Here is a 25,710-nt window from a genome sequence, read left to right as displayed (position 1 = left end):
TTGGAAAGTCTTCGGAGCTACACCAAGAGCTTCTAGGACAGTGACGTCGACGAAGGTATGAGTTCGAAGTCGCAGTCCTATAGCCTCCGTGCTGTCATATGGTGTGAGGGTCAGGTGTGGTAGCGACTGATGGTCGAGATTGCTACTGTTCGCACATCGGGAATTGTAGCTCCTAAAAACAGCCGAAAAATCTGGAGGCTACATGTGCCACTAGAGGCATGAGTATTAAAAGACCATTAATAGCAACCGTAAGTCGCCTTTGTGTGTGACCGCCAAGGAGCCACAAACTACGCCGAAATATACAGACAAAAGTGTGACCATTTTATGTATCTCTTCCGAAATGGTCAAACCGTTGATTTTCTTAAATAAATACAAACAAAACCTTTCCTAAATATTGTTTTAAATATAAAGATCAAGCTTTTTAAAGTAAAAATACTGGAGTACGCCGCCGCTGCCACCGCCGATAAAAGGATCGGCGTAAACCTCTAATCCACATATACTTACGTAGTTGCTAACTAATTCTAATCTCTTATTTAAATAATTATATGGGACTGCATTTATTACAGTTTATATAATGTTATTTAATTTTATTTTCTGCTTATCATTTTTGATTTATAACTCATTAGTTTAACAACGGTTGACAAATTGTTATATTATTAAAAAAAAATAATATTTTATAAAATCATAGTACCATACAATCACTGGAGTCAACATCCATGCCACGTATAGGGGCTTTCTTAATGGTAGTACCAGCGTCACCATCATCATCGGTATCGTCGCTTGTGCTGCAAAGTTTTTTCAATAAATAACCAATTTGTGTTTGACAAAAGCGTTTGGTGCCTTTAGCCATAGTTGACATTGATTTGATCTTAAATTTTAAAATATATATGATAGTAAAATGTATATATTTTTTTTTCATGCTAACCACTTACGACAACATTAAATGATGTGATTCTGTATCAAATAGTTGAAAAGGTTTTGCCTCCTGTCAAGTGCTTCATCAATACCGGATTCATCCCCTTCATCCTCAGTAGTGAATAGGGTGTCTGTACTTTGTTCGTTCATATCATACAAGTCGTCAAAAGAAATGCAAATGTTATGCAAAACGCATACGCTGACTACTATGTTAGTTATCATCTTAAGGTCAGTTTGCTCTGTAAACATTAAAAGCCTCCGAAATCTGCCTTTCAACAAACCAAATGCGTTTTCAACTACCATTCGTGTAGATGAAAGTATTTCGTTGAACTTTCTTTGCGCATCATTTAAATTTCCATAGTCTTTGAACGGTGATACTATCCACTTGTTCGAAGGATACGCGGAATCTCCTATGATGAAATGCGAGTTGGGAAACATTTCCTCATAATGACTTTCTGCGTCTTCAAAGAGTTTGGATCGTCTTAGTACCCTATAATCGTGAAGCGATCCTGGTTCACCACAGGTAATATCAATAAATTGTTTGTTACAATCGACTACGGCTTGAACCACTATGCTGTATGCTTTCTTCCTATTAAAGTACATTTCCTTACAATTCTTTGGTCCCTTAATGGCAATGTGTGTGCAATCGATTGCCCCAATTACACCCGGAATACGTTTCTTTTCACGAAATTGTTCTGCATTTTCATGCAAATAAGCCCCTTGTGGCCACTTTATGTGTTCATCGGCTATGGACACCAAAAAAGTAGCAACTCGCTGCACTACTGACCACGCTGCCGACTGAGCCACCCCAAACAAATTACCTAGTTGTCTGAAGGTCACTGTGTTGCTCACGTACCAAACATACATATATACAGACTTTTTGGCTGTAACTGGTGGCCTTCCAGCGCTAGATGGATCAGGGGCATAATTGGAATATCTCACTAAAAGGAAAAATAATTTAAGTGATTTAGTATTTACAAACTTATATGAATAATTTATTGGATATTACTAATAAGGTATTCCACAGTTTCACGTTTCACTCTCATGTGCATCTTAAAATCTTTCTGATTCATCGCATCAAGAGTCGCTTCGAAATTTTCGCACTTTACATGATCTTCGTTTTCGGTGTCAGAGTCCTCAGAGGAGCTGGAACTTGCGAAAACAGCATCCAAGATTTCGTGGACAACTTCTTCCTGCCTACGGGCACGCAATTCACTCTGGTCATCCAAGAGAAGAAATTCAATCTGAAAGATTACTACACCTTATTTCTTTCTAATTTCTTTAATTAATTAATTTAATTTAATAATTACCAAATAGTTTTCCGGAGCACTCATTTTGCTTTTCTTTTATTAGTATTTTGCTTATTTATTGCCAGTAAGTTTTCAAAAACGTTGTATTGCAAATTTCACGAGTTTTGCAACGAAAATATAAAAAAAGGCGCCAAGATAGGTGTTTAAAACACAACAAATATTATAATTTACAAAAATGTTTTAATTTTCGTGCTTAAACAAAGAAAACGTCAATAATAAACAACAGATGATTTTGACAGCTGAAATATTACCAGTGTTGTTAAATACATGCAGGGAAATTTTAACCGAGTTTGGCGTTCTTTTCGCACTCGCTTAGAATAGAACGCGGCTAATATATGTATCAATTTCTTCATGGGTTCAAAAGGTTACTTTTTTTGGCGGTAATCTATATATGTATATGTGCTCCTATTAGTCGTAAGGAGACTCATGTAAATCTATATATATATATATATATACGGCGTTTTCGAAGTTAAAAGTTTTGATCCTGTTTTGTTAGTGTTTTTGTACAAGTCGATTTTGACTTAATCTCCTTTTTTTTGCTTTGATGCAAAGGAAATAGCAAATTTCGTTAGTAAGCTGAGGCTTGGATAAGCTAAACCTAAATTTTTTTAATTTTTGTATAGATCATAAGATCATTTGATATTAAAAATGCCCTGTTTAAAGTGAGAAAGAAAAAAGATAAATATGGTATGCTAAATTTAATCGGGTGGGGGAGGGGAAAGATAACATTAGGGTGAGCATGTAGGGTCATTTGGAGCATAGAAAAAGGGGACTCGTTGCCAGGCGATACAATCGAGCGGTCCAAGGTAGGGGGGACTTCCTGCGAGGTGTGTGCATTTCTACAGGAAGAGGAGATGATTGTAACAATCACCCCGCATCAAGGTGGAAAAGGGTTATTTGCCCCGACCCCTCACACTGAGCTAGCTGGGGCAATCCACCTTCATTGCGCAAAGGGGCGAATTCACACTAGGTGTACCTTACGAAAGTTGGAAAATCGTGGAACCTTACTCAAAATGTTCTCCGCTTTCATAAACCAAGCAAAAATCGAGTGACCGAAAATGGCGACCAACAACAAAAAATCCCAAATTGTTAGTATAAAAAAATGAGATGGCCTACTGCAATGTCCAATTCATATATGCTTGCCTTTTCTTACATGGTTTGTACCCTCAAATAAGTCAAAAAAATTTTATGCTAGTCCGCAATTTCTAATTTAGCGTTCCATATTGGCGGTTGAAAATTTTTGTTAAGAGATATAATTTAATTTACATTGTGCAATTGTGATACAATTACAAATTATTGTGCTGTTGTAGTTGGCATTCATTAGCTAAACTTTGAGTGTATATCGTATACATTACCTGGCCTAAAACTTTTTCCGCGCATTTAGCTGCAGACCTGTGCTAATTTTGGTGCATTAAACATTGTGGAATATATATAATTTTTGCAGGTAAATATAAAACGTTCATGCAAATCTGAATAGGTGTGATAATTGAAAATATTTTTCGCAAATCCATTTAGAAGCAACAATTGTTTCCTCATTAAACTTCAACAATAAATCACATGGTGTTAATTTATTTTTCCTCTTTTCTTCATCCAACAGTTAACAAATTCAATGAGCGGCCTATCCATTGAAGCAACCGTCTCCGACTGCTCCGCAACCCAATGCATCATATACAGATGCTTACCTACCAGGTGTTCTCCAAATAATGCTACACAAGAAGATCCTCTACCATTATCCAATGGACCACCCACTGGTTTGCAAGCGCGCCAACAATACCAACAACCGAATAATAACAATAACTTTATAGCTGGTCAATATGCCAATGGTCAAAGAGCCAAGCTGCCGCCTCGAGCCAACTTCCATGTATTCGCCAGCGCCTCCAGCAACGACACAGCCAGAGCAGTCTGTACCTGGTGGTCCCAATCAGATGATTATAAATATCACAATTATACCTGTCTTGTCTCATATGCCACCACCAAAACAAGCAGTATACGCAAACATATATTTTTAAGTAATTTTCTGTCTAATAAATTTTGTTATTTTTCTAGACTGGTCCTCCTCAAACTGGTCAGCTATACCACCAACATCAATTGCAGGTGGTGTTACATCTCCATACCAGCAAACAGGTGAACAGCAAATGCCACCGGAACTGGGTCCAATGTCACGACAGTCTGGTCTAATGCAGTCCCAATCCGGTCCACCTCAACACCCTATGCATCAACAAATTGGTGGCCATGAGCAACATGGTCCTCCAGGTATGCCACCCGCATTTACTGGACCAGGTGGGGCAATGACACCACAACCAGTTATGCCAAGGTATATACCACAACAGCAACCGGGTTATGCAATGCCACAATAGCAGCAGCAACAACCTGGCTATCTGGCAATGCCACAACATCCGGGCTATCCACCACAACCTGGTCCACCTGGTTATCCTCCACAACCTCAACAGCCAGGTTATCCTCTACAACAACCAGGTGCACCAGGTGGTTACATGGGTCAAATGATGCCACCAACATAACCTGGACAGCCGCCAATGCCCAATCAGCCATCCATGCCGGGTCAACCCCCAATACCCGGACGTCCTGGTTATAATGTATGCTAATACAACTAAGATATTTCAAATATTGCTGATGATTATTTTTGTATTATTTTCTTTAGCAAGCACCTGCACATGGTACTGGTATATATCAACAGCCGCAACAGTATGATCAAGCCCAACGCCGTTCATATCCCGATCAGATGCCAAATCCGATAAGCGTTATCATTGAAAATAAAAATAGCGGTGGTTGTGCTTTTATTACTAATCAACAGGGTTTATTACCACCATTGGTGAGCACAAAATATGTGGTACAAGATTATGGTAACTCCTCGCCACGTTACGTTAGGTATTGATATTCGAAATTAATGTTTTGTATGGCAATTACATTGATCTTTCTCGTTTGCAGGTCCTCTTTGTATTGCATACCTGGAACAGCTGATTTATTAAAAACAACAGCTTCTCACCAATGGCACGGACGGTTGAGAGCGAATATAAGCCACTCATATCCAACATCAAAGCCACGCAATCAATTGTGGACGCTGTAAGCACTACATTGGGTCTACGCAGTTCGTACAAGCATATTGTTGATTCCAGCGGTAAGGCCACAATTTCAAATGATGGTGCAACCATTATGAAACTATTAAATATTGTGCATCCAGTCGTAAAACTCTAGTCGACATCGCCAAATGTCCTCCAAAACTATACATTAACAAAAAGATTTCTTTTCTAAAATGGTTGTGAACGCTGCACTTTCCTTTGATGGACCCAAAGTCATACAAAAAATATAAAATCGCAAAATTAAATATAGAATTCACCACTTTAACTGTCAGAAAAAATGTTATATTGTTCATTTTATGTAAAAAAAATTTTGAAAGTTGCAATTGAAGTTCTAAAAGCTCGGGAATTTCAATTGAAATGCAAAAAATTACAACTGAATTTCAGAATTTTGAATAGAAGTTCAGTAAATTATAATTGAAGCTCAGGAATTTCAACTACAGTTCAGAAAATTAGATGAAAATTCCGATAAGCGTTATCATTGAAAATTAAAATAACGCTGGTTTTGCTTTTATTACTAATCAACAGGGTTTATTACCACTATTGGTGACCACAAAATATGTGGTACAAGATCAGAGTAACTCCTCGCCACGTTACGTTAGGTACTGATATTCGAAACTAATCTTTTGTTTGGCAATTACATTGATCTTTCTCGTTTGCAGGTCCTCTTTGTATTGCATACCTGCAACAGCTGATTTATTAAAAACAACAGCTTCTCACCAATGACACGCACTGTTGAGGGTGAATATGAGCCACCCATATCCAACATAAATGCCTCGCAATCAATTGTGGACGCTGTACGCATTACATTGGGTCCACGCAGTATGGACAAGCATATTGTTGATTCCAGTGGTAAGGCCACAGTTTCAAATGATGGTGCAACCCTTAAGAATATTGTGCATCCAGCCGTAAAACTCTAGTTGACATCGCCAAATCTCAAGATGCTGAGATAAGTTTTCTGTTATATTAGAATGTGTAGAATAAAAATGTTTCTCTTATCATGTCGGCGATGGCACCACTTCAGTAGTACTTTAAGCAGCTGAAATCTTAAAACAAGTTAAGCGATATGCTGAGGAAGGCGTGCATGCACGTATCATCATTAAATCTATACATAAAGCATTACAATTATGCATGAACAAAATATGACATGACTGTACATGTCGAAGCGCCAATCAAAGGAACAACAACGTGCTTTATTGGAAAAATGCGCTGCCACAGCAATGTCCTCCAAACTTATTCATCAACAGAAAGATTTATTTTCTAAAATGGGTATGGACGCTGTACTTTCCTTTGATGGACCCAAAGTCATACAAAAAATATAAAATCGCAAAATTAAATATAGAATTCAGCACTTTATCTGTCAGAAAAAATTTTAAATTGTTCATTTTATGTAAAAAAAAAATTTGAAAGTTGCAATTGAAGTTCTGAAAGCTCGGGAACTTCAATTAAAGTTCAAAAAATTGCAATTGAAGTTCAGAATTTTCAATAGAAGTTCAGTAAACTATAATTGAAGCTCAGAAAATTACAATTGAAGTTCAATTATAATTTCCTGAACTACAAAAGAAATTCTGAACTTCATTTTTAATTTTCTGTATTACAAATAGAAATTCTGAGCTTAAATTTTGATTTTCTGAACTTGAATTGAAATTTTTGAACTTCAATTGTAATTTTCGAACCTCAATTGCAGCTTTCTGAACTAAAATAGAAAAGGAATAGCATTAAAATTGGCGAATTACAAGTCAACTTACTCAAATTGTGAATTGCCTACTCGCGATTTGATTGTTTACTGCTTGCAAACAATAGTTCTGTTAGTTCTTCTCTTTTGTTTTCTATATCACTAATTAATTAATTTAAGTTTCCCTTAACTTTGTATGTATACAATCGCATACAATAAAATTTGTATTTATGGCTCACCAACAAGACTGAAAAACTATCCCTTTCTTATGCTTATAGTTAGTAATTTACAACTATTATACATAATCTAATATATTATAAAAATATTGAATAAAAGAAATATTAATGGATTTGAATTAAAGCAAACACGATAAATGCAACAAGAGCCGTCACTCGTTATTTTTTAGGCATTTACTCGATGTATACTGGGAGGTAGTCGCTACTTTTTTTTGGGCGAGATATTTATAAATGTCTTCTATACATTTTCGTTGGGTATTTGTATTTATTTTTCCGACTGTATTTAATTCTCTTTCCAAAAATCACAGTTGCACAAGGGGCCGACACGGCATGGATAAATGCGAGACAATTAAAAATGTCCCTCTCAGAAAACATTCGGCATCAATTTTTTCAATTTCCAGCGAAATACTCGCCACAAAATAACGAGTGACGGCTCTTATTGGATTTATCCTCTTTGTCCAAGTAAACGACGATCGTAATACTAGTCAAAAGGCGGTCATATTAACGTAAAAATACTGCAAAAATACTCGTAACGTTACAGGTATATAACTTAAAAAGTGACGGCCATTTGACAGTTAACGTGAATGTAAGAACAGTACAGCACTATTGTTTGTTTATATTTTGATAACCTAATACCATGTATGTGTGAGCAGTATGGACAATCACATAAATAGATACGACGGAATGGACTGGTCACAAAAGTTCCCGACGCCCTGTACAAATGTTACTGAACGTTTTACGTGTTCCATCGACTCAGACTTTTAGAATTTTTCTAGCCAATTTACGGGTACACTATTTGCTGGGGTCAATGACCCAACAAAAATCTAGTGATTGAAAATGGCGACCAACAACAAAATATCCCACATTGTTCCACAATTGTTAGTATGACAGAATGAGATGGCCTAATTGAAATGTCCGATCCATATATGCTTGCCTTTTCTTACGTACCCTGAAATACGTCACACAAATTTTCTGCGAATCCGCCATTTGTTGTTTTCAGCTTGAAACCACAAGCGCAGCAACAGCAGAGTAATAAAAATTGATTTACAAATAATTTCGGATATAATAAAAACTAAATTTAAATTAAGTGTTGTGTGCGCTACGGTATTTGCGTTTTATATTAACAATACATTTATATTTTCCACAAAGGAACCAAAATCAAGTAAGTTTTAATGCGATATGGGAAAAGCCATTTTCTGGGAAATCTATCATCATTTTCCCATATCGCTACACATCCATTCTTTCATTTTCATTACTGGTGCTACAAAATCTGCATCGTTCAATCTGTTATATTGTAGGATTTGCTTTAATATAATTTGAATTAATAAAAAATTATTATTTACAGGATATCGAAAATTTGTCCCCATTATCGCCAGAGGTAATTTCGCGTCAGGCAACAATCAATATTGGCAGGATTGGACACGGTAAGTCCACTGTTGTGAAAGCTATTTCCGGAGTTCAAACGAAAATTCATTTTTATTGGAGTTAAGTAGGCTATTTGACCTATTTTGGTTTTCAGAGCAAATAAAACAATTTTACTTCACTGTCGCAGCTCGACGTTTCGCTAGTCACCCTAGCATCTTCTGGAGCGAGATCTATATTCAACAACAAAATCATTATACATATTTTGCATTACATTTTAATTTTTAACAATTAAACATTGAGTTACATATGACAAAAAACAAAAACTAAAAAACTTACATTATTTGTTTATAGTATTAACTAAAAAATTAACTAATTATTAGTACCGCGCGCATTGGGTATCATTGTCATCATTGTAAATTTTACCAAGTAGCGCAACTAACAGCTGATCGGTGAAAATTCGCACATTTACACGCACAGTTCTCGACTCAGTTTCAAAAAAAAAGCTTTAGATTATTTAACTCAAATTTTAAAGTGAGATAATCCTTACGAATTTATGTATATTGAATATTTAAGGCGTTTTTGTTCTTAATAAAACAATAGTTTTATTTATATTAAAGCTTTTATCATTTTTTTTTTAACTTTGAAAAAAACTCCGAACACCATTCCTTCATTATATAACATTCGACTGCCTAGTCCACTGCCTTCCACTCTATTCGCAACATAACCTCTATTTAAGCTGCCAAACTATATAGTAAACAATGATTGTCATACTAAAGTGCTTATAGGCATAGTAGGTACGCAGAGGCAATGTCAGCTGTGTCTTCCTTTTTATTGACTGTGTTTTCCCTTTGTTGCAATATTCGTAAGCTTTCCAAAGTGTATCTCGCTCTCCCTCGTTTGTTTTTGTCCAATATTATTGTGTTTGTCAGATCAGCTGTGTGTCCACTGGTTGTTGTGTGTTGTGCCCTCACTAGGGTAGGCACCTTGTCGTTGGTGTGAGGACTTAGCCGAACTCCATAGCGCCCGACTATGAGGCGGAGCTGTTTAGGACTGACATCTACGCCGTTTCGCCTCATAGGAGGGCGGCGGGATGTCGGTGACCAAGAACTGCCAACCCCTAATCCAGGGTGTTATGCGGACCGTGCCTATTGGACGATTTGCAGCCAGGGGATAAATTCGGCTGTATTCGAACGGAGCCTTCCCGATACCGGGCCATCTCGGGAAGTATTTATGGCCTTACCGCAGTAAGGGGCGCTGCTGTGGCGGACGGTTCTTTCCCCGTATATAATACTGGACCGCTGAGCCCGCCTTGTCGGGCAGGTGGTCGTACGACCAAGATGAACAACTCATTACCTGAACGTAATAAGGAGGATGTAAAGAGGAGGACTCAGTCGCAATCCAGGGACGACAAATACGAATTAAGCGATGCGTCGGACTCGGGGAGCGAGAGTAGTGCTGATTCAATGAACTCCGTGTTGGAGAAGCACACAAATGAAAACGGAGTAGAAGAGTGGAGAAGGGTACGGAGCAGAGGAAGTAAAAGAGCTCTCTCGCAGTACCGTGCAGCACTAAGAATTGTACAACGCTTGGGAGCAGTGGTCGACCCAAAAGAAGTGGAGATCGAGCGCTTGGAATGCGCCCATGAAGCGGTAGAAGTAGGTCGAAGGCAGTTCAAAAGGTTTGCTGCGAGAAACCCTCGGTTCTGCAACCGGTACGAGGAGGAAGAAGCGTCGAATGGCAGAATGAAGAGGCAACGTTCGGCAGAAGGCGACAAGCCTGCTTTCAAGAGGCAGAAAGGACCCAGTCCTAGAGCCGCGAGGCAGGGCAGTCGCATAGACAAGACAAGTAGGCCCAAAGCTGTAAGACAGATGGGTTCCAATAGCGAGGTAGCAACTACCTCGAAAGCTGCCAGTCAGAGGGAAGTTCCAACTACGGAAGTAGGAGATAAGCCAAAGGGAGATAACGCTAAGACTCCGGCTTTCTCGGAGGCGCTAAAGGGAGTTAACGCGAAGACTCCGGTGTTCTCGGAGGTTCCAAAGGGAGATAACACTAAGACTCCTGCCTTTCCCGAGAAGATGAGTGATGTGGCAAAGCAGTCACTGACTGTGGCGCTGGTTGATCGTAGCAATCCGTTCGGACAAATGACTACTGAAAGGTGGAGATCTGTGGAAAGGGAGCTTATTAGCTTAATGCTTAAGATGATGCGGGAACAACCAAGTAAGCCCCTTCCAACCTTTGATCCGGGGGGATGGTATAATGGTGTGAAGATGATAGCGTGCGACAACATCGCGAGCTTGCGGTGGCTGGAGGAAGTCGTTCCAAACCTCCAAAGGCAAGGCACGAACGCGCGGTTTGAGGTGGTGGATAAAGCGCAAATCCCCACGGTACCAAAAGTTAAGGTATGGATACCATGCGTGATGAAGTCGGAGGATACACTGCGACTCTGCAGAATCAGAATCCGAACATACCGACACAGGATTGGAAGGTACTTACTGTATCTCGGCCTACCGAGGATGGTCAGTTCTACATCTTCCAAATAAACAAGCAGGCGGAGGATATTTTGTACACGCAGCTTGGCAAAATGTCCTTTGGCACTGGCAAAATTTACATGCGACTCAGGAAAAGAAGTCCCGAGGATAAAAATCCTAACACGCTGGAAGTGGGCGAAGTCGAAAGGACCTCAGAAGCCTAAGGGAAAAAAGACAGGTGGAGGTCCCCGACGTCACCACGAACGTGCTAGAAGAGGACCAAACGCTAAATGGTGCTGTGACTCGAACAGAGGAACACACGGCACAACATTCACGAGGGGCTGAAGGGGGCCTCGAATACTCTAAACCAAAAGGGCAAGAGGAGGACGACGACGTTAAGACGAAGGTGCTGGAGGGGGACAAACAGCCCAATGGTGCTGCGAGTCCTACAGATAAACCTCCAACAACGTAAAGTGGCGTCGAGCGAACTCCTCCTAACCCTTGAGGAGGGTTCGTTTGACGTGGCGCTGATCCAGGAGCCGTGGCTCTCATCGGGAGGAAAGGTTTCTGGACTTAGCGCGCGCGGGTTTGGCGTTTACTACGCACAAACGGAAGGACGGGTGCGAGCTGTAGTAATGGTAAGGAAACAGCTGCATTCATATATGCTGCCTAATTACACCACCGAGGATCTCGTAGCGGTGGCCGTTGAGCAAAAGAATAAGCAGGCATTTATCCTGGCATCCTGCTACATGGCCCATGCTGCGGAGGTTCCACCGATGGAGTGCAAAAGGCTAGTACAGGAGGAAGGGCGCAAAGGGCGGTTGGTCATAGGCGCAGATGCAAATGCGCACCACAATGCGTGGGGAGGAGCAGATACGAACGAGAGAGGCGAATCTCTATTTTGTTACATCCTGCAAACCAATTTGCAGATAGCCAACAGGGGAAATGTTCCTACATACATTGGTCCAACATCCAGCAATGTTCTGGATATTACATTGAGCTCCGAGCGTGATATATCAAGGTATGATTGGATGGTTCTCGATAGACCATCCTTCTCCGACCATGCGTATATAAGCTTCAGCATCCCACTAAAGAGGGTAGAGAAGGGAGGAACCTTTAGAAACCCTAGGGCAACGAATTGGACTAAATTCCAGAAACATGTAGAAACGAAACTGGGACAACCCAAAGAGGTTGCTAATGTAGAGGAACTGGAGGAGTCGAATGAATTCCTAACAAGGACGCTTATGACTGCGTATAACAAAGCTTGCCCTCTAAGAAGATTCAGAGGAAAAGCAAAGCCGCCATGGTGGAGCAATGAGCTGAGTCTTCTAAGAAGACAGGTAAAAGAAATGTTTAAACTCGCAAAGACCGCGGAAAGCGAAGCGTGTCGGGACGAGTACAGGGATCTACTGAGGATCTACAAGCGTGAAATTACCAGGGCGAAGAGAGACTCATGGAAAAGTTTCTGTACGGACATAGAGTGCTCCAGTGAAACAGCACGGATGAAAAAAGTCCTAGCAAAGGGAAACATAGTCCAGGGACTAATAAAGAAAGAGAACGGGGAATGGTCACGTGATAGTGAGGAATCCCTTGAGGTGCTTCTCGATACACATTTCCCATCGGGAGACGGTTTAGAAGAACCAGCAGACATCACTCACACTTCGATCACGGAGCTAGTGGTGCCGGGCTTGGTGACCGATACCAAGATCGAGTGGGCAGTGAAGACGTTTTCTAAGTTTAAATCGCCGGGCCCAGATGGTATATTCCCGGCCATGCTACAAGTCTCAAGTAGGGCGGTCGTGGAATGGCTTAAAATAATATTCGATGGGTGCATAAGACTGAATCATGTACCGCACTCTTGGAGAACTGCTCGTGTAGCTTTTCTACCAAAGGCGGGGAAGATCGGTCACGTGTATCCCAAAGACTATAGACCCATTAGCTTAACATCATTTCTGCTCAAAACCTTTGAGAGGCTGATAGATGTGTACATAAAGTCCAACGTGGATGAAAAGCTGCTCTCCACAACACAGCATGCGTACACCAAAGGCAAGTCGGTAGACACCGCATTGCATAGGGTGGTAATAAGCATAGAGAAATCCCTGGAATATAAGGAGTATGCTCTAGGAGTCTTCTTGGACATTGCCGGGGCTTTCAATAATGTTGCAAAATGGGCGAATATGGATGGTCTTAATTACATTAAAGTACATCCTGCCTTAATCAGATGGATCGGCTGCATGTTAAATTGCAGGAAGATTACATCACAATGGGGATTGTACGAGGCCACGAAATCAGTGGACAGGGGCACGCCGCAGGGAGGGGTGCTATCACCTCTGCTGTGGACACTGGTCATCAACCAACTGCTCAGGCAATTCGATGAGGGACCCGTAAAACTTACGGCTTACGCAGATGACGTTGCAATTGTCACAAGTGGAAAATGCCTTCCAACGATTAGTTCTTTGATGGATCGGGCGCTTCGGGATATTCATACCTGGGCATCTAATGTCGGGCTGAAAGTCAATGCGGAGAAGACGGATATGGTCTTGTTTACAAAGAGGTACAAGGTCCCAAATTGGACCAGGCCTAAGTTAGGAGCGGTGACCCTACAGGAGAAACCTTGCACAAAATATCTAGGAATCATCCTAGACAGTAAGCTGTCATGGAAGCTCAACGTGGAGGAGAAGGTCAAGAAGGCCTCAACGGCACTCTATGCATGTAAAAGAATGCTGGGGTGTACGTGGGGCCTATCGCCCTCTCTTTCTCATTGGGTTTTTACAGCGATTTTAAGCCCTATTCTATACTATGGAGTTCTTGTTTGGTGGAAAGCCACACAAAAAACAACATACCTCAAAAAATTAGAGGGGGTATGCAGACTATCGATGCTTTGCATTACGGGAGCCCTGAAAACAACCCCGACGGCTGCACTGTATGCCATTCTGCACATTCCACCTGTAGACCTGGTAGCAAAGAACAAAGCGTTAACGACCGCAACCAGGCTCGATGCTTCGGGGCAGCTTGAGCGCCGACCATATGGCCATAGTAGTATAGCGTCCTCAGTCACAAGACGAACAGACTACATGATTCCCTACCTGCACTTTGAGGGAGATCTTAAGGCCACAATAGAGGTGGACGGTTGGCGCAAGGGTGCGCAAATGGCGGACGAGGCGATACATGTGTACACCGATGGTTCCAAAATAGTGGAAGGAGTAGGGTCTGCGGTATACTGCGCTGATCCGGAATTAAGCAGATCCTACAGGCTGCCGGATTACTGTAGCGTTTTCCAAGCGGAAATATTAGCCGTAACCAAAGCAGTAGAAACCCTGGAAGAGAATAGCTTAAGCTGCAACCGTGTTAACTTTTATATTGACAGTCAAGCAGCAATTAAGGCAATAATCTCGCATAGCACAGCATCTAAATGCGTGTTAGAGTGTAAGCAGTCTCTGGAGAGAATCGGGACAGGGAGAAGCATACATCTATATTGGGTCCCAGGGCATATGGGAATAGATGGGAATGAAAAAGCGGACGAATTAGCTAAAAAGGGCGCATCCCTTGAAGCTTGCTCCGTAGACGTCCCAATTAGATTGGGCGAGATTAAGCGAAGGCGAGAGGTGCACATGATCGACCAAGCAGAAAAGGCGTGGGTTCAAGCGCGGGGCTGTAAAGTGTCGAAGATTATGTGTAGGTCTTACAACCTTAGACTAACACAGTTGCTTCTATCATTAAAAAGAGAGGACTGTAGACTCATGACGGGTATTCTGACTGGACACTGCCTTCTGGCGTCACATGCCTTTAAATTAGGCTTGGTCAGTGATAGCAGGTGTAGGAAGTGCGGGTTGGAGGAGGAAACGATCGAGCACGTTCTGTGCTCGTGCCCTGCACTTGCCAGGCTAAGACTCCAGCTATTAGGAGTGATACAGCTGTCAGATCTAGAAGCAGCAAGTGGCTTAAGTCCTAGGAAGCTTCTAGTATTTGCCAAGAGGACGGAGTTATTTTATAACATAGGTCCTGTTTTTTGATAGGGTTTTTCAGTTTGGTCGTTAAAACAAACTTCTGGTAACACTACGGACTCAATCAGTCTATGTGAGGTCCTCATGGACCGGCCAGTTCAACCTACCTACCTGTGTGTTGTGATAATGCGGTGTTGCTTTTATTTTTCTGTATGTCGGCTTGGTGCTCTGCTAGTCGTACTTTCAGTGACCTTCGGGTCGTGCCGATGTATAGCTTATTACATTCCTCGTTCTCTTTTCCTTTGCAAGTTATTTGGTATATGACGTTGCTTTGTTGTAGGGGTTCGATGGGGCTTTTTGTTTGTGTGAAGATATTGGATAGATTGTGGTTCGATTTATATACGAGAGCAATGTTTTCTTTGTTTTTTAAAATATTTTTGCGAATGTGTTCGGTGAATTTCGGTATGTATGTTACGCTGTGATATTGCTTTGTTTTGTTTTCAGTTTGTGTTTGATGTTGGTTTTGGTTTATTTTCATAGTTTGTTGTTGTAATAAACTAGATATTGTGCTATCAGGGTAGTTGTTGCTTTTAAGTGTTTGTATTATTTTGTGGATGTTGCTGTTATGGAACTTCTCATGGCTTAGGGACAAAACTTATGAAGTTTTTAGCAGTGTTTATTTTATAGTTAAGGGGTTGAGAGGAGTAAAAGTTAATCATACGCCCAGAGGAAGTGGGTTTTGCGTACCAGTCGAAAATTAAAGCATTGTTTATTTTGTGTATTTTTACATCCAGAAAGGGAATGCAGTTGTCTTTTTCTATTTCAAGCGTCAGGTGTAGTTTGTTGTGGTAGCTGTTGAGGGTGTCTAAGATTATTTGAACATCATTTCGTCGGACGATCGCAAATATGTCGTCCACATATTTGACTAAAAATTTAATTTGTACATTATGTTGCTGGTTTAATGTATTAAAAGAGTTTTCAATGAGGTCATCCATTATGATGTCCGCTATTGTAGGGGAGAGGGGGTTTCCCATGGGCATACCAAACGTTTGGGTGTATATCTTGTTATTATACATAAAGTAGTTATTGTCCAGCAAACAAAACTTGAGTAAGTCGCGGAATTTGTTTTTGGGGATATTTGTTACATTTTGTATTTTGTCCCATTTCTTCATTATAATATTAATAGCAAGGTGCGTTGGGATGTTGGTGAACAGAGACACAACGTCGAAAGATACCAACACTTCATCGTCGTTTACCCGTATGCCTTTAAGTCTCTCTTCCAAATCAAACGCATTTCCTACGTTATACTTTTCGCTTATTATGGCTTTCATTGTATTTCCTACATACTTGGATAAGTGGTAGCACGGGACTGTCGCTGATGATGCAATAGGGCGCAGGGGGAAGTTTGGCTTGTGGATTTTCGGTAATCCGTAGAGTCTCGGAGCGTTGGCTGCCGAGCACGATAGCTGTTGTTTTTCTCTTGCACTAATGTATTTGTTTTTGTATAACTCATTTACAATGTTATTATTTTTCTTTTGCAGGTTTTTTGTTGGATCTGCTCTGGTTACTCTGTACGTGTTTCTGTCCTCTAATAGCTCGTTCATTTTAGTGACGTAGCCTTTTTTGTAGAGCACTACCGTCTTATTGCCTTTGTCTGCTTCTGTTATCACTATTTCGTTTTTGTGTGGTTTTAGAAATGCTTTAGTTTTGTTGTGTACTTCGATTATGAATTTCTCAGCTGCGTTGTTTTTTATGTTTCTTTTGAATTGCAGTATTTGATGACTTAGTTGGTTCCTCACTATTTCTTTTTTCCTATCATCCTCTAACGTCTGTATTACTTGTTCCATTTCAGCAATTATATGTATAGGACTAAAGCTTGTGTTTGTTGTGGGTATAGTGAATTTTCTCCCAAGGGAGAGCAACCACTTTACTTCATGTGGAAAACTGATGTTCGTTTTGTTTACGAACCAATCATTTGTTGTATTTATACCGAGAATGTGAAAATGTTGGTGTTTCAGATTTTCTATTTTTGCTGTGTGTCTATCCCATGTTTCTTTTGCTATTCTCTGTCCTAGAAAGTGTTGGCTGTTTGTAAATGTGTTGAGCTCAAGCTCACTGAGGCTGAGTTTCAGTTCTCTTTCGGCGTGACGTATACAATCTTTTATTGTTTTTATGTTAATATTTGTTTGTGTGATCTCTATATTTAATATTTTTCGTAGAAACAGTAGTTTTGTTCTGTGGAGTTGTTGTCTTACCCTTATCGAAGTTGAGTTTAACGCAACATGTTTTATTGAGTTTGTTAGATGACTTGGCATTAAGTCATATATTTTGCATTCTAGAAGAAATTTTAGATGTTCCGTTTGTTTTGCTAGTTTTTGTTTTTGTTTGCTGTAGTGTTTCATCATTATGCATGTATTTTCCCCGTGTTTGTACTTAATATGTTTGAAGAAATCTTTCATTTTGCAGTTTCTTTTTGTTGTTGGTAGATAAAAAATTCGGCAGGCCTTCCGATATGATTAATTATTGGTGATTCCGGTCAATTTTCTTAAATTTATTGGAGTTAAGTAGGCTATTTGACCTATTTTGGTTTTCAGTGCAAATAAAACAATTTTACTTCACTGTCGCAGCTCGACGTTTCGCTAGTCACCCTAGCATCTTCTGGAGCGAGATCTATATTCAACAACAAAATCATTATACATATTTTGCATTACATTTTAATTTTTAACAATTAAACATTGAGTTACATATGACAAAATACAAAAACTAAAAAACTTACATTATTTGTTTATAGTATTAACTAAAAAATTAACTAATTATTAGTACCGCGCGCATTGGGTATCATTGTCATCATTGTAAATTTTACCAAGTAGCGCAACAAATTCAACAATAATATAATTCATTTTGTATGCAATGCCACGACAGCAGCAGCAACAACCTATCTGCCAATGCCACAACAGTCGGGCTATCCACCACAACCTGGTTACCCTCCACAACCTCAACATCCAGGCTATCCTCTACAACAACCAAGTGCACCAGGTGGTTACATGGGTCAAATGATGCCACCAACACAACCTGGACAGGCGCCAATGCCCAGTCAGCCACCCATGCCGGGTCAACCCCCAATACCCGGACGTCCTGGTTATAATGTATGCTAATACAACTAATATATTTCAAATATTACTGATGATTATTTTTTTATTATTTTCTTTAGCAACCACCTGCACCTGGTACTGGTATATATCAACAGCCGCAACAGTGGCCCAACGCCGTTCAGATCCCAATCAGATGTCTAATTCGATAAGCGTCATCGTTGAAAATTAAAATAGCGCTGGTGGTGATTTTATTACTAATGAACAGGGTTTATTACCACCATTGGTGACCACAAAATATGTGGTACAAGATCAGGGTAACTCCTCGCCAAGTTACGTAGGTATTGATATTCGAAATTAATTTTTTGTTTGGCAATTACATTGATATTTCTCGTTTGCAGGCCGTTTTTTTGCATACCTGCAACAACTGGTTTATTAAAAACAACAGCTTTGTCCTTTACACTTACAATCTCACCAATGGCACACACGGTTGAGTGTGAATATGAGCCACCCATTGTAAATTTTGGTGAAATGGGTCCAATTAGATTTAATCCTTGCAAGGCTAATATGCAATTTGTAGATGCTGGTCGTCGTTTCCAATGTCTAATGTGTAAAGTAACAACAGATGGTAAAAAAACTCTTTCACTTTTACTTGTGTTTATTGATCCATAATTTTTCTCAACAGTGCCAACTGAATATTTCCAACATTTGGGGCACACCGGACAGCGTGTCGATAAATATGAACGTCCTGAACTTGTATTGGGTAAATGAGTTTTTGTGTAAAAAATATTTGGGTACCGATAGCTCTCAAGGTAGAACCTCAACTCATATCCAACATCAATGCCTCGCATTCAATTGTGGACGCTGTACGCACTACATTGGGTTCACACAGTATGGACAAACATATTGTTGATTCCAGTGGTAGGGCCACAATTTCAAATGATGGGACAACCATTATGAAACTATTGGATATTGTGCATCCAGCCATAAAACTCTAGTCGACATCGCCAAATCTCAAAATGCTGAGGTAAGTTTTTTGCTATATTAGAATGTGTAGAATAAAAATGTTTCTCCTATCAGGTCGGCGATGGCACCACTTCAGTAGTACTTTAAGCATGTGAAATCTTAAAACAAGTTAAGCCATATGTTGAGGAAGGCGTGCATGCACGTACCATCATCACTAAAGCTATACGCGAAGCATTACAATTATGCATGACCAAAATATGACATGGCTGAACATGTCGAAGCGCCAATGAAAGGAACAACAACGTGCTTTATTGGAAAAATGCGTTGCCACAGCAATGTCCTCCAAACTTATTCATCAACAAAAAGATTTCTTTTCTAAAATGGTTGTGGACGCTGTAATTTTCTTTGGTGGATCCAACGTCATAAATATAGAATTGGAATTCAAGGCTGAGCGTGACAATGCTGAAGTACGTATTGATAATGTTCAAGAGTATCAGAAAATTGTTGATGCTGAATGGCGTATTCTGTACAATAAACTAGCCAAGTACGATGCCAATGTTGTGTTATCCAAACTACCAATTGTTGATGTTGGTACACAATATTTTGCAGATCGAGAAATGTTCTTTTAGTGTACCAGAAGAAGATTTGAAACGTACAATGAAAGCTTGTGGTGGTGCTGTTATGACTACAGCTAATGATATTAATTCAAGTGTTTTGGGTCAATGTGATTACTTTGAAGAACGTCAAGTTGGTGGTGAACATTTCAACATTTTCCAAGGTTTGATAGTGGGTTTGACATTAATTTTATTTTTATAGGTTATAATTATTTAAAGGTTGCGTTAATGCTAGAACATGTACATTGATTTTACGTGGCAGTGCCGAAAAATTTTTGGAAGAAACTGAGCTTCGTTACATTATGGTACAATGGTTGTGCAGCGTACAATTAAACATGATTCTATTGTTGCTGGTAAGTCAAAATACAACTTGAAAAAAATGTCTAATCTTAAATTGTTAAGTAATATTATGAAAAGGTTGTGTTCAACTACGGAGGAAAGAACTATAAAATTTGTGTCACTGAAATGACAATTATTGCTTTTGGTTGTTAGTTTTGAAGCATCGTCTTCGAATGCCTTCTGATGTTGTTGTTGTAGCAGTGCTTCACCCTATCCAATAGGTCTGAACAATCACAAATTGTCATCAATGTCCTCCAACGGGAGTCCGAGGAAACTTGCTGTTTCAACAGGGGTGGACCATAAAGAGAGGGGTGTTAGAGGAATTGGTTCCACATTACAATTGAAGAGATGGTTGGTGTTATGTGGGGACACATTGCAAGCAGGGACATTTTGTATGTCGGGGTTGATTCTGGATAGGTAAGATTTTAACCTGTTACAGTATCCAGATCGAAGTTGGACTAGAGTGACTCGCATTTCCCTAGGGAGCGTGCGTTCCTGTTCTGCAATTTTAGGGTATTGTTCTTTGAGTACTGAATTCACCGGGCAATTCCTGACATAGAGGTCCGACGCCTGTTTATGGAGTTCACCAAGGACCTGCTTATGTTTTTTGGCTTCATACGGCTGTGTTCTCAGGTGCCGTATTTCCTCATTGTGCTTACGGGGTGACTCCTTAAGACCCTGGGCGGTGTTGGCTCATCAATCAGATGTCTGTTGGGATTTCCAGGGTCCTGGGTATTCAACAGAAACTGTTCGGTTAGCATTTCATTTCTTTCACCTATTGGGAGTATTCTCGCCTCATTAGGTAGATGGTGTTCTGGGGACATAAGGAGACAACCCGTGGCGGTTCTAAGGGCAGTATTTTGGCAGGCCTGTATACTTCTTCCAGTGGGCAAGTAAGGATATGACACCGGTTTGAATTTGAGTTTTTTTGAAGTTATTGCAAAAAGCGTTGAGGATTTTTAATATCTTACGAGGTACCTTTGCAAATGTTTCTGAGAATGAAGAATGAGACCTATTCAAACTCAATTTTCACAAGGACAATGCCGCTGAGACTTTGTTATACTTTAACATACAATACTTTACCCCTTTTTAGCACAACTATCATGTTTGATTTTATTAAATTTTAAAAATGTTTCTACCCCTACAGTATCGCATATCTTTTGTTAACACAGGTTGGCGATGTGTTTGCGCAGGAACGTGCCTTCGCTACTTTATAATGAATGTCAATTCCCATCACTGGATATTGCGGCGCGCGATTGGCCAACAAGACGATGCCACGACACCTTTGAGTATTCTTGATCTGAAAATTAATATGCAACGAATTTGTACAACAAATGAACAACACACACTGAAATAATCTTGGTTAAAAAGTATCTTAGAATCTTATAATTCTAAGCTTTTTCCTACGTTCCCATTCTAAGCTTTTCATGCTCTAATTAAAAAAAAAATATTCAACAATCGCATAAAGTTTGCAAAGATTTTTAAAGCAATTTAATTGCAACGAATTTGTCAATAATTTTTAACCAAAATTTATAAACTAGATGTATAACAAAAAAGTATTTTGAATATAAATATTTGTGATGAACTTAACTGAAATAATTCTAAGTTTTTTCCTACGTTCCTATTCTAAGCTTTTTATGCTCTAATTAAAAAAATATTCAACAATCGAATAAGGTTTGCAAAGATTTTTAAGGCAATTCAATTGCAACGAATTTTCAATAATTTTTAACCAAACCATATAAAGTAGATGTATAACAAAAAAATATTTTGAATATAAATATTTGCTGATGAATTTAACTGACAGTACCAATACTATCAACTAAATGGTCCGTATAAATATTGTAATCACATAACTTAAAACAAAATATTACTATGAGTACCTAAGTTTATTATTGCGATTCACGAAAAAAGGAAAATTGCATAAAGTTCCCTCAATGTAAAATTATTCTAGTGAATGTATATATCGCATTCTAAACTAAAAAATGTCAAAACTAAAAAAATTTTAAATCGGTTTTTAAGTGCAAATCGATCCATGAAAGCATCGTGAAATAACTTATGTTTTTTTGGTAGTTAACGTTATCGTTTAGCCTGGTTTTGTTAAGAATTTTGTTATTTTTGTGGTATAAATCAACATTCAACACAAAGCTTCTCTGATTATGAGTTGCAATACTTTTTGGTTTAGGTTGCGATATGTAAAATTACATATTTTTGTACACAGTTCTAAAATTAAAGGAAAAAAATTTATATTTGTCTATTAATTAAATTATTAAATAGATATTGTTATATTTGTTCGGCCTGAGTGCGTCGTAAACCGGCAGTGGGTAGGCGCACAAGGGTCGATCTCGCTCAATGGATGATGCACTCAAAAGGAAATAAAGAAGAACACGGGAGGAGTTTCCTCGTTATAAAAATGCACTTTATTGGGTAGAGGTAAAATAAACTTGTTACAATATTACCTGAATATGCTGGAACACAGTGGAGATCGCTGGCGGCAGATGTTAGCTGGTTGGCTGTTGAAATCAAAGAGGCCGGTTGTATAGCAAGCTACAACCGTTGACCCGCAAAATCCTCCATTTTGGAGGGGAAAGGCACCCACACATCAACCCCGACATGCATATGCATGAGTGCTGACAAAAAGCACACATACACGCGCATGTACATGCATGCACATGCATGAGGGTGATGGTGTGGGTGGTTATAAATTAATTCGAGTATCGAGTATCGATTTGCAGAGTTGCATTGGGGAGGTCGCAATCAGATGCGGAAAAGTTAGGCATCCTGCCTAAACATGCCGGCCCCCCTTGCGATACGCAACATCGTTTTTCGCCAATGACCTCCGCTGAAACGAGAAAAATTATTATAAGACTTACACACTAAACTTAATCTAAATGAAGAGTTCGTCTGCGACGCAACATGGCCGGGAATCCCTTTCGACTTGCTTAGCATGCCACCTGAGCTAAGATGAAAGAATTAGCGGTTATGAACAGTGAAGTGAATATTTCTTGCCATTGAATTGTACATAATTCTTAAATATAGAAATTCAAAATGTAAGATGTGAATTGTCGATGGCCAGTAAGGCTGGACGAAGAGGCCGAGGTCTCCATTCCAGAGTGGCACCATTGTTTGTTATTCTTTGGTTTTTTTTTTTTGGTCCGGATGGAGAGGCTGAGGTCTCCATTCCAGATTTGCGGTTTTTTTTTTTGTTGGTTGGACGAAGAGGCAGAGGTCTCCGTTCCAGACTCGAGGGTTTTGAGGTTTTTCTGGGCTGGACGAAGAGGCCGAGGTCTCCGTTCCAGCGTATAACGTGTCGTGTCGCTCTCAGGGCGACTGTGGCATTTTTATGGATGTACCAGGGCGAGTGGCCGTGAGGTTGGTTGGGTGATGCGCGTTTTCGCTGCAGCGCATGCATTTCGTCAGTTGTGTATTATATTATTACCCTACAAAACACCTGGTCACAAACCCTACCCACGCCCATGCAAATGTGACTACGAAGATAACCCATCACCGTAAGATGACTAGTCAAATGACGTGGAGTGACGAGAGCGTTTTTTGCAAAGTATTTAGTGCTGTGATTTCGAGCAGCTTATGTGTTTCAACAAAAAACCAGCGGTGTGTGGGAGGTTGGAGCGGACGTGATTCCACGCCACCCGCGCAAAATTACTTGTTTTCGTGATACGCGTGGTGTTTTATTAACAAACCTACGTGAAAATATATGAATAAACCGAGTTTAAAACGAACCGTAGAGGCTAACGACGGTATTGATTTAATTTTGTGCGACAGCTCATGACGAATAGCGAACATCGCAATTAAATTGGAAAATGTACCAACTGCCGGTGCTTACATGCAGATTGGCGATGCGTTCTTCACGACGCGTTCTATCTGCACGTATCATTATTAGATTGCATGCAGCCCTGTCGTGTATTTATTGGTTCGCTGACAGCTGGTATGGTGAATTTGTGGTGTGCGAGTATATATATATACATACAGGTACTTGCTTGCCCTTGAAAAGAAACTAGGTCACTGGGGCAGTAGCACACTAGGCCGGTAGAAACAGTTCACTTTTCCCATTTCGGGATTTTGTCTGGTCGGGATTCTTTAATTTCGGGACTCGGATTGTTTTTGTACCGAGCCCTTATAATGACTGTTTGTGATGTTTGTTGTTGAGAAACGACAATTCCTGCCCCCCAGCCAGAAAACAGTGCCCAAAAAACGGGAAGGGTAAAAAAAACAACAAAAAAAAATTCTTTGAAAAAAATGTGAATTTTTTGCAAGGAAAGGTTGCTTTCCTTGTTTTGTCCTCCCCTTCCTTTGAGTTCCTTTGTTTTGTATGACTGAATGGTACGTGCAGTAGATGCCTATATTCGGCAGAAACACGTCAGTACCGATTCTGATGTTTTGCGGTTTTCGGTACTGCTTTGGTGTAGTTATCGGGATCCGCTTTTTTTCTTTCTTAATATGACAGCACTAATGAGGCTGCCGTTGGTATGTTGCGGGTTGCCATCCAGTTGATTTCCCGTAACAGGAATTTTCCAGGATGCATTAATTGTCGGATTGTGGTGGATAAATTACCCTCACCACATTGTTATTTGGAAAAGGATTTTCAAGCTGGTAAAATGTAAGTATAACAAATTCCTAACGGATTTTTAATAATTTTAATTTTTTTTTTTTTTTTTTAATTGGTTTTCTCTTTCCTTTTTTAGTTTCAAAATGCAACAAATTATGATCAATTTGGAGTGTGGGGATGCGCAGCCCATTCGACTGATTGCGGATATCCGCTATATGGAGCGACGGAAGGGTTCCTACGAATGTCATGTGCCGGATGAGGCTTTGGCGCCGGAGATAAAACGGGTGCTGCTGGCCATGGATCCGGAAGCACTGCGGGCCCAGCGGAAGCCCATTGTTGTGTGGGCACGTGGGAGGGCAACAGCTTGGTACGCGCGCTTCTATCGTGGGTGTGAGGGTCAGCTGTGGGTTCGTCGGACACCCCAGGTTCCGCCGTTTCAAAGGCCGTTTAGGTGCCGCGTGTGCCGGCGGTCACTAAGTTGCTTTGCGGTTCTCGTTGCCCATTTAAATCGCCATCTGGGCTTCTCCCCGTATCGGTGTTGGAGTTGCCCCAAGCGGTATGCGTCGTCCGCAGCGCTCTCCGTGCATCGCCGTCTTCGCCACTGAAGTGGGTTTCTGTGCCACTCAGTTACGGCTGTGAAGTAATTTAATTTAATATTTGTTGGAAAAAAAAAATAATAAATGGATTTATATTATCCTTCATATGATTTCGGCCTGATTAGTTAGGTTGGGGGGGGGGGGGGGGGGGGCTCCTGTGATTTAGCCTTGTGTTGTCTTCTCTAGTCTTAGACAGACGCAAACAAGAAACGCACCATTGGGTGGTCGAGTTGGGTAACATGGCAACTCTGTCGTTTCTCGTTTTCTTGTATGTATCATACATATATACATACGTTGGTTGAACATTCCAGTATAGAGAATGAAGCAAAAACAAAAATGAATCGGAAGATTTATTTTACCGTTTTTGCTTCAATTCATGTGGAATTTTACGCATTGCTGGACAAAAAGGTAAGTGGTAAAATATTTTTCAATAATTTTACTGAAATAAATATTTCTTAGGATATTTCAGATTTTTAATTCGTTTCCTTCTATTTTTCAGGTGACTGGTGATGGAGATTTAGGACAATGGATGGG

The 25,710-nt window shown here is 40.0% G+C and overlaps 3 protein-coding genes across 13 annotated transcripts in view; 2 read left to right on the top strand and 1 right to left on the bottom strand.

The window, feature by feature from the left end:
• Positions 1–21,471, top strand: part of LOC137240246 (vacuolar protein sorting-associated protein 37C-like) — a 48,724-nt gene extending 27,253 nt beyond the window's left edge. For 3 of the 11 annotated variants that reach the window (XM_067766255.1, XM_067766259.1, XM_067766257.1), the window contains 12 exons: positions 3,823–4,210; positions 4,272–4,819; positions 4,885–5,111; positions 5,172–5,361; positions 8,577–8,655; positions 17,931–18,154; positions 18,220–18,438; positions 18,499–18,725; positions 18,783–19,124; positions 19,178–19,841; positions 19,897–20,030; positions 21,164–21,471. In XM_067766255.1, the coding sequence (XP_067622356.1) occupies positions 3,823–4,210; positions 4,272–4,582 (699 nt within the window). In that variant the 3' untranslated portion in view covers positions 4,583–4,819; positions 4,885–5,111; positions 5,172–5,361; ... (6 more) ...; positions 19,897–20,030; positions 21,164–21,471. Of the gene's footprint in view, positions 1–3,822; positions 4,211–4,271; positions 4,820–4,884; positions 5,112–5,171; positions 5,362–5,982; positions 6,019–8,576; positions 8,656–17,930; positions 18,155–18,219; positions 18,439–18,498; positions 18,726–18,782; positions 19,125–19,177; positions 19,842–19,896; positions 20,031–21,163 lie in introns of those variants that run through there. The other 8 variants (XM_067766264.1, XM_067766258.1, XM_067766262.1 and 5 more) reach the window with 8 other exon arrangements.
• LOC137242370 (putative nuclease HARBI1) lies at positions 669–2,424 on the bottom strand. The gene is made up of 4 exons (XM_067769682.1): positions 2,226–2,424; positions 1,925–2,159; positions 933–1,856; positions 669–868 (listed from the first exon to the last, which is right to left on the bottom strand). Exons 1-3 carry the CDS (start codon positions 2,247–2,249, stop codon positions 940–942), a joined length of 1,176 nt encoding a protein of 391 aa, XP_067625783.1. The 5' UTR covers positions 2,250–2,424; the 3' UTR covers positions 669–868; positions 933–939.
• A 4,204-nt stretch (positions 21,472–25,675) lies between the features above and the next one.
• Positions 25,676–25,710, top strand: part of LOC137240243 (aladin-like) — a 126,958-nt gene continuing 126,923 nt past the window's right edge. The window contains exon 1 of the mRNA XM_067766254.1: positions 25,676–25,709. The gene's annotated coding sequence lies outside the window, so the exon portion shown is untranslated. The remainder of the gene's footprint in view (position 25,710) is intronic.

This window comes from Eurosta solidaginis, chromosome 2 (genome assembly GCF_040869045.1).
Source record: "Eurosta solidaginis isolate ZX-2024a chromosome 2, ASM4086904v1, whole genome shotgun sequence".
NCBI classification, from domain to species: domain Eukaryota; kingdom Metazoa; phylum Arthropoda; class Insecta; order Diptera; family Tephritidae; genus Eurosta; species Eurosta solidaginis.
Note: the sequence above shows the minus strand (reverse complement) of the source record. Positions and strands in the feature narration are given on the sequence as shown.